The sequence below is a fragment of the Carassius gibelio genome, chromosome A9 (assembly GCF_023724105.1).
Source record: "Carassius gibelio isolate Cgi1373 ecotype wild population from Czech Republic chromosome A9, carGib1.2-hapl.c, whole genome shotgun sequence".
In the NCBI taxonomy this organism is placed as follows: domain Eukaryota; kingdom Metazoa; phylum Chordata; class Actinopteri; order Cypriniformes; family Cyprinidae; genus Carassius; species Carassius gibelio.
Genome location: NC_068379.1, coordinates 7,915,555 through 7,928,674, shown reverse-complemented (window position 1 = coordinate 7,928,674; position 13,120 = coordinate 7,915,555). Strand labels below are relative to the sequence as shown.

Sequence of the window (13,120 nt, the reverse complement as noted above, 5' to 3'; positions counted from 1 at the left end):
ACATATGTAGACTGTATGTATACAGTGCAGCGTAAATAAATGTTCTGTGTTCGTGAAATACCCAGATGACCGAGTATATAATGTCCAAATGTTCAGTACTCGATCAGAGCAGTGCAATGGGTGCTGGAATTGATCTTCCAGTGTGATGAATAAACCAGAAGTCATAAAGAAAACTCTGAGGCTGTACTTATTTGATAAATAATACAATAAAAAGAAAAAAAGAAAAAAAAAAGAATTATATTTTAAATATAAAACGCAACTTTCAGCACATCTTAACATGGTTAACAGTGTTGCCAAACCGAATTGGGCTACTTTAACATTGCTGAAGCGACTCCAATAACATGATATTCATCATTTAATAATTGCTTTTAAAGGTGCTGTAGGGAACTTTTGTAAAAAAAAATATTTTTTTACATATTTATTAAACCTGTCATTATGTCCTGACAGTAGAATATGAGACAGATAATCTGTGAAAAAAATCAAGCTCCTCTGGCTCCTCCCAGTGGTCCTATTGCCATTTGCAGAAACTCCATCGCTCCCGGTAAGAAATCAACCAATCAGAGCTGTGCTCCGTAACGTGATTTTAACTGGGGACCCCCTCGAAACACGGTTGAGCTCGTTTTGAGTAGTGATTGTGTAGGTTTTCTTGTGAAAACCTGTCAATCCTGACCTAAAACCCAAATCCTTTAACTTCTGCTGATTGACTGCTTCTCTCAAAGAGTATTTCTTTACACTGTCTTTTTTAAGCTAGCGCTTAAACACTTTACTGTTTATCACAACAAACAGTGTTGGGGGTAACATATTACAAGTAAGGGGAGTTACATAATCAGATCACTAGTAAAGTAATGCATTACTTTATATTTACAAGAAAATATCTGAGTTACTTTTTCAAAAAAAAAAGTAAAACCAGTTACTTTGTCTTCCCATTTATTAATGACAGGTTTCCTGTCCTCATATTGGAAGAAATCGGAGTACAGAGGCGTTGTGTGCTTGTGTGAACATGATGTAGTTCTAGACTAAATGTGAATGTGGATTAATTCATCAATATGACGCAAACCTGCAATAATTAAATATGTTAAAACACAAATGCGTTATAATATCTTTGGGTCTGATCTTTTATGATTCAGTTCAACTATACTAATAAGCAAAAAATAATTTAGATAAACTAACAATTGTGCTTCAGTGTTTTTTTTTTTATTCCTGAACATTGATGAACCTTGTTCTCGTGTGTTCTACTGTACAGACGTGAATTTACTTTTCCTTCAGCCTGAGGTTTATTCATTAAACTTTTTGGTGTGAAAGGGTTTTTACATTTGCTATAAAAAGAATGTCATATACTCAAAACAATCAAGCCTTGCTCGTTTATAAAAAGTTATGTGAAAGTAACGTAACACATTACTTTCCATGAAAAGTAACTAAGTAACATAATTAGTTACGTTTTTAGGGAGTAACGCAATATTGTAATGCATTACTTATAAAATTAACTTTCCCCACACTGACAACAAAGGGCTAAGCAACCAATAGAGTACGAGACCAAATGCTTCTACAGCATGTCTCAACACAGTAAACGAAACAAGCATTTTAAAACTAAGTGTTTAAGTTATCGCAATTATATTTTTATTGTGAATTAGTGATGAGGAAATTTGTCGTCTAGGATCTGTAGCTCTTTAACGTAAGATCTTCACAAGCCCTCTGAAAGTATGGCGGCATCTTTGTTTCAGCCTCACCTGAGCCGTAATCAGCACGTGACTGATGACTCTCGAGCTGCAGTGTTGACATCTACCGTCAGGCGCTAACGGTCCGAGCTAACGAGCGACGACGGCGCGAGGGAGCGAGCTTCATTCGGACCCTGCAAACATCTAATTTATCTCGCAGTGGATGAGTTGCTGGCATTATTGCGATTAAAGACTTTCCCAGTCCAATGCGTTGTCTTTTATTAATCCCTGTGCTTGCTTTGTAACCTTTAATTAAAGTTGCAATGTCATTTTAAACCAACATCATCGGGGTATATTAGAGGCTGTAGCGTGCGGCCAGACTCTCGCACCCCTCCCTACGATTCCCTCTCTTTCCTGCCAGCTACTGCAGCGACAGATAATTACTGCACCTGATTTTAATGATACACACACAGGAGAGCGGCAGAGATGCGCGGTCCAAATGCCACCAGCTGTTCTGCAGTTGCATTGAATTAATTGGCTCCTGATGAGGAAGGGAATGAAAAAAGGCTTGCTCTTGCACAGAAATGCAGACTACCATGATAATTAATATAGCTAATGAAGCAAATACCGCTGAAATGGCACTTGGTAATTAATGCGAGGGTATCTGATTGTGTGCGCGCTTCTGATCCGGTGTCTTTGAGTTGACCAGGCTCCGATCTGGTCACTTGCAACACACTGGGTTACAAATACCCTCGCTGCTCCATGCATGTAAGGTCGAGCTCAGAAAACAGTTCTAGGTTTTCTCCTCTCTTCGGCTCAGGCATCTGTAATTACTCCTAATGATATTAAGCATGAAAGGGGGTGATATATTATCATACACAGGATCGCATGCTCTGGAGACCGCTCTCCGCACACCTTCTCTTGGATCATCTCCGCTGCGAGCAGATGGGGCTTGTGCAATGCCAAACGGAGGCACGGCCTGCTCTGTTTGCAGGGCAGCCTGGGTAATTTCCACCCACCTGCTACCAGGGCGAGAGAGATTAAGCCCAGAAAACATACTTTACTTAACTATGCAATCACAAATGAAACTGCTTTGCCAAGCAGACCCACGTCGGCCATATTTTACACCTGTCCCAACCAGGTAAAAATGCGATTCTCATATATTTCAGGCCTAACAGTCTGTAACGAAGCATACAAGACGGGAGCGCTCAGGTGACCGAATGAAACCCGCACAGACGTCTGCACTTTTTCACCGCATTAAGACCGCTCTTTGACAGGTGATGACCATCTGCAGCTTCTCCGTCCTGCGATGAATGTGGCACAAACTACCGTTGTTTACAAATCCGGCAAAGACGGAACGACGCTCTCCTGCGAGTCTCATTTGCACAGGTGACTAATATATGACCCCTCACGGTGCTGGGTGACATTGGCAGCATAAACAGGATTGAGGAATGGTTTCGATCATCTCCGTACCCTCCTCTACCTCGACAAGACCCACCAAATGAACCGCTCCCTGACAACCCAATCTCAGCCGACGAGCATCCCGCTCATAATATGCATGGGACCTGTCAGTCAAGCTGCTTAACAATGCCGATGCATAATGAACTGCACGGCTGCAGCGGCGCATCCCAGTCGCCAAACAGCACTTCTGTCAGGCTGTCAGCTATAATGCACTCATTTTGGAAGCAATCATTGTCAATACAAGTCAGCCTTGGGTTACAAAATGAACCAAACGCAGCACAGACAGAGCCAGCTACGTATCAGAAACGGTGTGATTCCCAAACGTTGAAAGTTATGCTCAAAAAGTGCTTACACACCAGCAGAGAGCGTGGGCAGCTGTTAAGGTTCAGTGTCATGGAAATGCTTCTGGCAGATACGCACATGCATTCGCTCCCACAACCGCTTCTCTGTCCCTGTGACAACAGCTAATTGATATGAAGTAGCTGCATATGGCAGACGAGCCGCAGATCTGCACGTCTCACAAGGTGTCATTAAAGCGTAATGGTCGAAGGTTTCTGAAGCATCTTTATCACTCATCTTAAAGAGGACAGCGCCACATACAGCGGGGATCATTTTGTTAGCAAACATCGCTGTTGTGCAAATAAATGAGTCTTCAGCGTTCTGTGGTTATAATAAGACGAGATGAATCTGTGTTATGTCACACGGAGGGCTAGTTCCCATTTCATCAAAAACCCAAATCATTAGGAATAACACTCATCTGTTATTGGCATAAACAAACACAACAAATTTGGGAAAGAGAGCACCCATTAACAACCCATTAGGCAGAGCAGTCACTCCACAGAAGTGTGCCCATTTTGAAGAGGAAAAGCGTTCACCGAGATAAGATCTGGTTTTGAACACACAGTAAAATTTAGAAACTCATTGCCAATTGAGATTCTGGCCTTGTGAATGAAATCTCAGGCTCTTTTGACTTGGGCCAGTAAGTATCCAGCTGGGACAGTGTTTCTCAACCCTGTTCTTGGAGACACAACAACAGTACACATTGTGTATGTCTCCTTTATCCTAGCCATCTATGTCCGGTCTTGGGGGTCTCCACTAATGAGCTCAATCAGGTATGTTTGGGAATAGTATGGTGGCCTAGAGAGCTCATCGCACTGCACCTTAAGAAAACTCATGCAAATAGAAAAAGCACCAACAAATTAAGAACAAATCAGTTTGCACAGTTGCACTACACGTGTATTTACATTTACTGCTCTTTACTGATTTTTAGAAAGTAAACTTGTTAAACATTTTTATAGTTAATAATATTTCAAGATGAACACTTAACTACAGACCTTTGATCATTAAATAACTTGATAAAATGCTGTATTATTAGGAGAAATAGAGTGACAACTGATATTTATGTGCATCTTATGCAAATACTCTGCTGTACTATTACAAAGATCTCAATTATTTATATTACAAGCTATTAGAATTTCATCTTACTTCTTGGTCATATAAACAATAACATCTGAACCAAACTGCACATTTTTGCCTCTGAATAAAAATCGTGCTTTTTCTTCTCCAGTAGGTGCTCTGTATTTTTACTATATCACATTATATGAGCCATAAGAGTTTGATGTACAGTCAAATATGTCACTCGAAAATATTGACACACAGAATCATGACGTTTAAAAAAAAATATCAATACAATCAGAAACACATTTAATGGCTGTTGTGATTCATGAGCGCTAAATCTAAAATCGAGAGCACTGGAGTCTGGTGACGGAGCAGACAGATGTGTGTGTGTATACTGAGGTCACTCACGGGGGTATCCTGATTTCTTCTGCAGGAGCGTCACGGGACAGTCTTTATGAGCCACTAAGAGCTGCTTCAGCTGGGCCACCTCGCTACGCAGAAGAGTCACCTCATTCTGGACAGAGAGGAAGAAGACGATGAGGAATCAACAGAAAAGAATCATTAGCTCTTCTTCATTTAAGCTTTTTCGGGACACAAGTATAGCTGCTTAATGGTAGAGTCCCAGGAGAGAGAAACACAGAGAGAGCGCTCCCCTCCGTCAGCGAAACACTGTCGCCCATTCTGCTGAGATTTACTCTCGTCTGCCGTTAGGACTCCCATGGGGCTGTGCAGTTGTGCATGCACTAAAGACAGGCTGTTTAACAGTCAGTAAAGGTGACTTCAACAGATTTACAGAGAGCTGAACGAGTGCGGAAAAAGAGCACAACGCCGCAGGTTTAAAAGCGTTCTGTGTTCCTCAGAAACATGGCCGTGGCATTTAATGTAGCAGTCTAAACGTGAGCCAGTTTATTTCAATCCATCTGTTTTATCTTGGCAGCGCTGGTACGGTCTGCAGATTTAAACACAGCTGTTAAAACACTACGGCAGCGTTCACCACAAACTGCCATCTTCCATTACGACCACAAAGTCAGCGTGCCTCCCTCCTTCTCTTCTTTCGTTAGTCCACATCACATCAAAATGCAGCCGAGACTCCAATATTCAGCCATTAATTTATGATGTTCAGAGCTCAGCTTACTATTATTAGGTTCTGGAAAATAACTTGTATGATTTAGGGGCACTGATATTTAATATCCAAAAATAAGACGTGCATGTTTGCGGAGGGCTGGTATGCCATGCCGATATCTACAGAACACTCTTGCAAATGGCTGATAGATCAATATTTACTGTAATAAATAATAATCAGCGTAGCTTTCTGGAATTCGTCTGTTCAACTGAGGTCAGAATTGTTTTTATAATGACACATTAGACTTTTGATCCAGGAAAATGATTTCCTACATAGCTGTGCTAGTCGCACGACTCTCTGTACATGTTTCTTCTCATATAATAAGTCATTTCAAATCAGTGTTTTATGCTGATTTATTCATCTGGTGAGAAGTAGTGTTATAAGCAGGAACATGCAGTCAAAAAGTTATCACAAAATTAACCTTGACAGAGTGACCACAACCCTGACTGAACAAATATCAAAATTTACACCGCCGTTCAGTAGAAACATCATTTTATTCAGGGAGGATGTATTAAATATTTCATATGTCATATTACTAATGAAAGCTGTTATTTTTAACTTTAAATGTATCAATAAAAATATAACTGCAAAAAAATGCAACATGGTTTTCCATTTTTTATTTCATCACAGAAATAAATGTTATTACAAATTAAAATACAAAATAGTTATTTTAAATTGTAATACTATTTCACAGTTTTACTGTTTCAGCTGTGTTTCTGATCAAAGAGTAAGACATTATTTTATAAACATAAAATATTTTGAATGGTAGTATACATAGATAGGACTTTTTAAAATGTACACTTTGGTACAGATGTCTTCTATTCCATCCCAGAAGAACAATTCTTCAATAAGCCATTAATTAACTTTTAATAGGCCGAAATATTTATCTATGTGTAGATATCAGAAAAAAACAAAGAAAGGAAGAACAATTCAACATGCTCTGAAAGTTAAATATAATTTTGCCACCATGGATTTTACTATGAATGCATTAATGTTATTATGAGCATGTAAACTGACAAATGGCTTCAGGTATGGTCCACCCTTTGTGCCTTCCAATAAAAACATCCAACAAAATGTCTAAAATCAGACGAATCTCAGCGGTCCCAGGAGCTGTTTTCAGTGAGATGGTGAAGCAGTAAGATCAGGCCTGTTCAGGCCATTAAAGTGTTTAATGTTTTCACAGACCGGCTGCATCCATAAAGACAGCACAGGGGGGATGTTTGGCTCGAGTGCGCTGGTCGGCAAACCCTGACACCTCGTTAAAAAGCCAGTTAAGGATGATGTTAACGTAATTGAGCATCATTAGAGCTCTACGCTCTGATCAGCCGGGCCAACGGGGGAGAGAGGGACAATTACACCAGCCCATCAGCGCTGATAAATGCCCTCGCATTAAACACCTTCTCTCTGAAGAAACATACTGTCACGCTCGCAAAACATTGCGTTTATACACCCAACACCCTTCTTCAGTTCTCCATCTGTTTCATGTTAGTTTATTCCTTCAAATAACCCACACATTAATCGCACTTCCCCCACCCCTTCCCGAAACCATTGCGCTTTGTTTAAACGGACAAATAAAAAAGACAGCGTGCAAATAAACAGTGGCACATCTCATTAAATTGTCTGGAACGTGCCGGCGCCGAGCCGCACTCTCCGTTATCAGCAGAGACAACGGTTAGGTGAACTGTTTCGAACTTGTCAGCGGCAGATCCTAATTGCCTGCTACAAAACGTGGGTTGAGAAAGAGACGGCTTTCCCTGGGAGAGTTCCAGGGCAGCTCACAAACGCTCAGACAGAGCTGACGACACGCTCGTGTGCCGATGACATCTGGAGGAAACGTCTTTATTGACAGGGCCATATCGATGCAGGAGACTCCAACAATCACGCCGCGGCTGTCACGCAAACACACTTCTTAATTTACATTAATGACTTCATCACCATCTTTGTCTGGCTCTCAAACACACTCAAAGACAGTTTGATGTGTGTGTGTGTGTGTGGAGCTGTCCGTTCACCTGTAGCTGTCCGTTCATGCTGCTCAAGTCTTCTGCTTTTTTCTCCAGATTCTGCACCCAGACTTTTCTCTTTTGCCTGCAGCGAGACGCAGCGGCTCGGTTTCTCTCCAGAAACTTCCGTCTCTTCTCGTCTGGGTCCTCGCTGGTGGTTCTCCGCCGCCGCCCACCGGTGCTGGAGGTGTGCTGGGCTGGAGGGGCAGGAGACACCTGCACATACACACAACCAAACACAAATCAATTAAGACCTTTGACTAGTATTACATCAAGGGCTGCACCCAACAATGGCCAACGAAGACAGAAAACTTATCAGCCATAAATATTTCCATGACCACAAAATGTGTGTTGCGTCTGATTAGATGTTTTAAAAATCTTAATAATTTTTTACATTTTTTAAATGTCTGACAAAGCAATTGTTGGTAAAACTTCACAATAAGGTAGAATTTGTTAACCTGCATTACCTATCATGATCTTCCAAAGAAAAACTATTGCTTTTGAAAGCATTCATTAGTCTAACTTAATGATTATTTATAAATGCACGCTTCCATTTAAAAGACAATGAAATTATAGATTTTTATTTCAAATGCATTTTCTATTCATTAAAAACTTAGTATCATGGTTTTTACAAAAATATTAAGTAGCACAATTGTTTTCAAATTTAATTCATGCAAATCAGCATTTTAGAATGGTTTCTGAAGGATCATTCAATTTCATATTACATCTGTAATAATACAGTGGGGAAAATATGTATTTGATTCTCTGCTAATTTTGTAAGTTTGCCCACTTACAAAGAAAGTAAGTGTCTGTCATTTTTATGGTAGGCTTATTTTAACATATAGAGATTGAATATGAATAAAAAAACAAAAAAAAAAAAAAAAAAAACATATTATATAAAGGTTAGAAACTGATTTGCATTCCAGTGAGTGAGATAAGTATTTGATCCTCTACCAACCAGCAAGAATTCTGTCTCCTACAGATTGGTTCAGTTCTACATGTGGATCACAGATTACTGCTGTCACTTTAAGAAGTTACTCCTGATGTCAGCTGGTTAGGTGTATAAGAGATCTGTCCACACAATCTGTTATCTTTCATTTCACCATCTCTCACCACCATGAACAAGACCTAAAAGCTGTCAAAGGATTTCATGAACAAAACTGTGGATCTGCACAAGGCTGGAATGAGCTACAAGACCATCAGCAAGACGCTTGGTGAGGAGGAGACAACTGTTGGTGCGATTATTCAGAAATGGAAGAAATAAAAAACAAGCATCATTTGGCCTCGGTCTGGAGCTTTGTGCAAGATCTCGTCTCGTGTGGTTAGAATGACCATGAGAAAGATGAGAGACCCACCCAGAACTACACCGGAGGAGCTTGTTTATGATCTTAAGGCAGTTAGGACCACAGTCACCAAGCAAACCATTGGTAACACACACACCACAATAGACTGAAATCCTGCAGCGCCCGCAAGGTCCCCATGCTCAAGAAGACACATGTACAGACCTGTTTAAAGAACATCTAAATGATTCAGAGAAGGCTTGGGAGAAAGTGCTGTGGTCAGATGAAACCAAAAAAAAAAGCTCTTTGACATTAACTCGACTCGCCGTGTTTGGAGGGAGAGAAATGCTGATTATGACCCCAAGAACACGTCCCTAAAGTCAAGCAGGGAGCTGGAAACATTATGCTTAGGGGCTGTTTGCTAAGGGTACAGGACCGCATTAAGGGGCCATGTACTGTCAAATCTTGGACAAGAACCTCCTCTGCTCAGCCAGACACTAAAGATGGGTCATGGATGGGTCTTCCTGAAAACATACCACCAAGACAACAAAGGAGTGTCTCAAGAAGAAGCACATTAAGGTCATTGAAGGGGCCTAACCAGTGTCCAAACCTCAATCCTATAGAAAATCTGTGGAGGGAGCCGAAACTTTGAGTTGCCAAACGCCAGCCAAGAAACCTTAAGGATTTAGAGAGGATCTGTAAAGAGGAGTGGATCAAAACCCCTCCTGAGATGTGTACAAACCTGGTGACCAACTACAAGAAACGTCTTACCTCTGTATTTGGGTTAACAAGGGTTTCTGCACCAAGTACTAAGTCATGTTTTGCTTGGGGATCAAAAACTAATTTCATTCACTGAAATGCAAATTAATTTCTAACCTTTAAATAAGTTTTTTTTTGTTGTTGGTATTCTTTTTCAATTCAATTCAAGTTTATTTGTATAGCGATTTTACAATAATAATCGTTACAAAGCAACTTCCCAGAAAATTATGTTTCTACAATATTTAGTAGTAGCTTAAGGTGGTGACTGTCAGTTTGTGCACGTTTGATAGGATTTGTAGAAAAATTAATACAAGACGTAGGTAGTTCTTATGTAGATCGACGTAATTCTGTCTTTATACGTTAAAATAAACCTACCATAAAAATTACAGACCCTGCATTTCTTTGTAAGTGTCCAAAATAAAATCAGCAGGGAATCAAATAAATATGTTCCCCACTGTATTTCAAAATGTACTGTTTTTACTAAATTATATTACACACCCCAGAGTATCAGGTCACGCCTCATCCACTCTCATCCTGAACACTGGCACACCACAGGGGTGTGTCCTCAGCCCGCTCCTCTACTCGCACTTCACACACAACTGTTCCCCCATGCATTCTACCAACACCATCGTCAAGTTTCGACCATACTAGGACTGATTATGGACAATAATGAGTCTGCCTACAAGGAGGAGGTTCAGCATCTGACAGAATCACACTGGTCGTCTTAGAAAGAAAGCCTGCTGTATTATAATGGACACCACTCACCCTGGACATCACCTGTTCTCCCCTCTGCCCTCTGGGAAGAGATACAGAACAATCAAAACAAAGACTAACAGATTGAAAGACAGCTTCTTCCCTCAGGCAGTCGAATGCATAAACCCTCCTCCTGTCTCTCCCAAATGACTAGTGCGCATCAAACCTGTCTCTCAGGAACTACAAGTGCAATACCTCACACTGCATATTTGCACTAAATAATTTTACATACATAAATGTCTTTATACATGTTTATACAAATTACTGCTATATTTGCTGTCTGAATGCATGTATGTATGTATACACATACATAAACACACACACACACACTTGTTTTCAGAACTACATTGTATATTTGCACAAAGTACTCTGTCTGAAACAAACCATTTAATATATCTTATAGTACGATATTGCACTTGTATATCACAGCATTGTTAATATTACCTTCTGGATTTCCTTTCTTCTTGTTTAATATCTATTTGAATTTGTACTTGTGTCTGCCTTTTTTTTTTCATTATGACAAACCTTGTGAGCTCCTAAACAGTCTTTCGTTGTTTCAAAACCAATGACAATATTACATTTTTGATCAAAGGAAGAAAAAACATTTAAAAAGCACCAAAAACTCTTTCCAACTATTCTTCATTGTTAATTTATACCGACTCAAAATACATTAACTTCTGTTAGATTTAAAATGTTAAAAGTATGTAAATGTACATAAAAATTAACATAACTTGTTAACCTTTTTTTCGGTGTTAGTTATATAATACCTAACTACTTCTGGGATTATTTGCAAGAGACATTTATTACAGGAGAACACTGTTCACACTCAGTACATACAGGCGTTTCTGTCGTGGATGTAGCCGGCTGCTGTAGTGACTGTGGGCGGGGCTCCTCAGCTGGAGGTGGGGCCGGGGGCGGAGTCTCACTGGCCGAGCTGCTCTGGATGTCACTTGCATCACCGTTGGTTACCTGAGGGAGCTGCTGACTGAGGGCCGCCTTCAGCTTCTGCAGGTGAGAGACAGGTCACAACACTGTCACCTTAAGAATACGACTGTTTTATCTGCTTATTTGAGTCCTATTTCACATTCACCCACCGTGAATGTCACATTCAAAACACTGAACTGTGGTTGGCCATGTTAAATGTCAGTCAGAGGGCCCTTCCTTATTAAGTGGGCGGTTCTGGCCACAATAAGCTGCAATGTTGCAATATGCAACAGACTTTATGCCGACAGTCAAAAATCTGCCTATTTACATAGCGTTTAACCATAAAATCTCCCTCTCTTCAGGATTTTTGTCTATAGTTCCAGCATAACTGCAGTGAAATGTGGAAAAACATGGTGCTATCTCTCTCTCTCTGGGATCAGGAGGCTAAACTACATTAGAGAGAGGCTAGAACTGAAGATTAGAATAATTAACTTCTGCGGAAAACCAGAGGCAAGGATTAAAACAACATATTCATCACAGCTTTAAACAGATGCTTCCCTCAGAGCTTTTCCACAGGAGTAAGAGCTGTCGTAGCTAATTCCCTATTCCCTGGAGACACCTGTGATTTTCTCTTGTCAGGGAAATCTGCCTTTCCCTGGTATACTGTAGCACAGAGATCCCAGCGCCAAGAGCTTTTCTCCTCATGATGAGCAACCCCCCGATAATAACAGCAGAGTTTGACCAAGTTTACAAATCTCTCAATATTCTTTCAGCATTTCTTTGACGTTCAATTATTTATATCGATATTTAAACACTTGCTCTGAATAGTCTCTAGTACTCTAACGTTTAAAGAACTGTAAAAGTTTTTTTTTATTATTATATTAAAATTATATAAAATTTTATATTTTTATAAAATCATACATACATACATACATACATATATACATACATATATATATATATATATATATATATATATATATATATATATATATATATATATATATATATGTTTGTTAAGAATAAATGTTGCTTGGGTGGAAGCTTTTATATTTTATATTATGCAAAAATATTTACACTATTTTTAAAATAAAATACAAATAAAACATTTATTTTTTTACAATTATTTTTTACTAAAATATATTTAAAAAACCAGTTTAAAAAAACACAGCGACTTCGGTAAATATTTGAACAAAAATGTAAATAAATCGATAAATGAATGTCTAACCCTCTAATACATTTTATGCAGTGTTATTTTATGAGATACGATTATAGTTTTTATTAATTTTTTTATTTTATTTTTAAATATATATTTATATTTTCATTTTAATTTTAGTTCAAGTTTTAGTATTTTGTTTTGATCATTTTTAGTTGTTTTTTGGTTATTTTTTAATTATTATTTCAACTAGCTAAAATAAATTTTGTACGTTCTATTTTATTTCAGTTAATGTGAAACACAAACATAAATCCAGTCTTCAGACTGACAGACACCGAGAAGTTTTATTTATATCTCCACAGATAATTTTTTTCTAAGCTGACTTTTTTTCTATTTTTAGACCCTTAGCAGGAAACCATGATGTGGCCTGAAAGCAGTCGAGTGTGAGCGTTAACAAACGCCCCACAGCAGGTGAGGTGTGTAACCATGGCCACAGGGGCGGAGGACACATTAATTTTCATGAAAAAACAAGAAAAGAACATTATTTTAACAACCATCCTCGGCAGACCAATCTATCTAGCAAATTAGTTTATAAAGAAACACCCTTCCCG

The 13,120-nt window shown here is 39.1% G+C and overlaps 1 protein-coding gene across 1 annotated transcript in view; it reads right to left on the bottom strand.

Annotated features, from left to right (window-relative positions):
- Positions 1-13,120, bottom strand: part of LOC128019591 (cyclic AMP-dependent transcription factor ATF-2) — a 30,102-nt gene that overhangs the window by 1,808 nt on the left and 15,174 nt on the right. The window contains exons 9-11 of the mRNA XM_052605659.1: positions 11,267-11,434; positions 7,647-7,853; positions 4,923-5,028 (exon numbers count right to left, since the gene is read on the bottom strand). Coding sequence (XP_052461619.1) covers positions 4,923-5,028; positions 7,647-7,853; positions 11,267-11,434 — 481 coding nt within the window. The remainder of the gene's footprint in view (positions 1-4,922; positions 5,029-7,646; positions 7,854-11,266; positions 11,435-13,120) is intronic.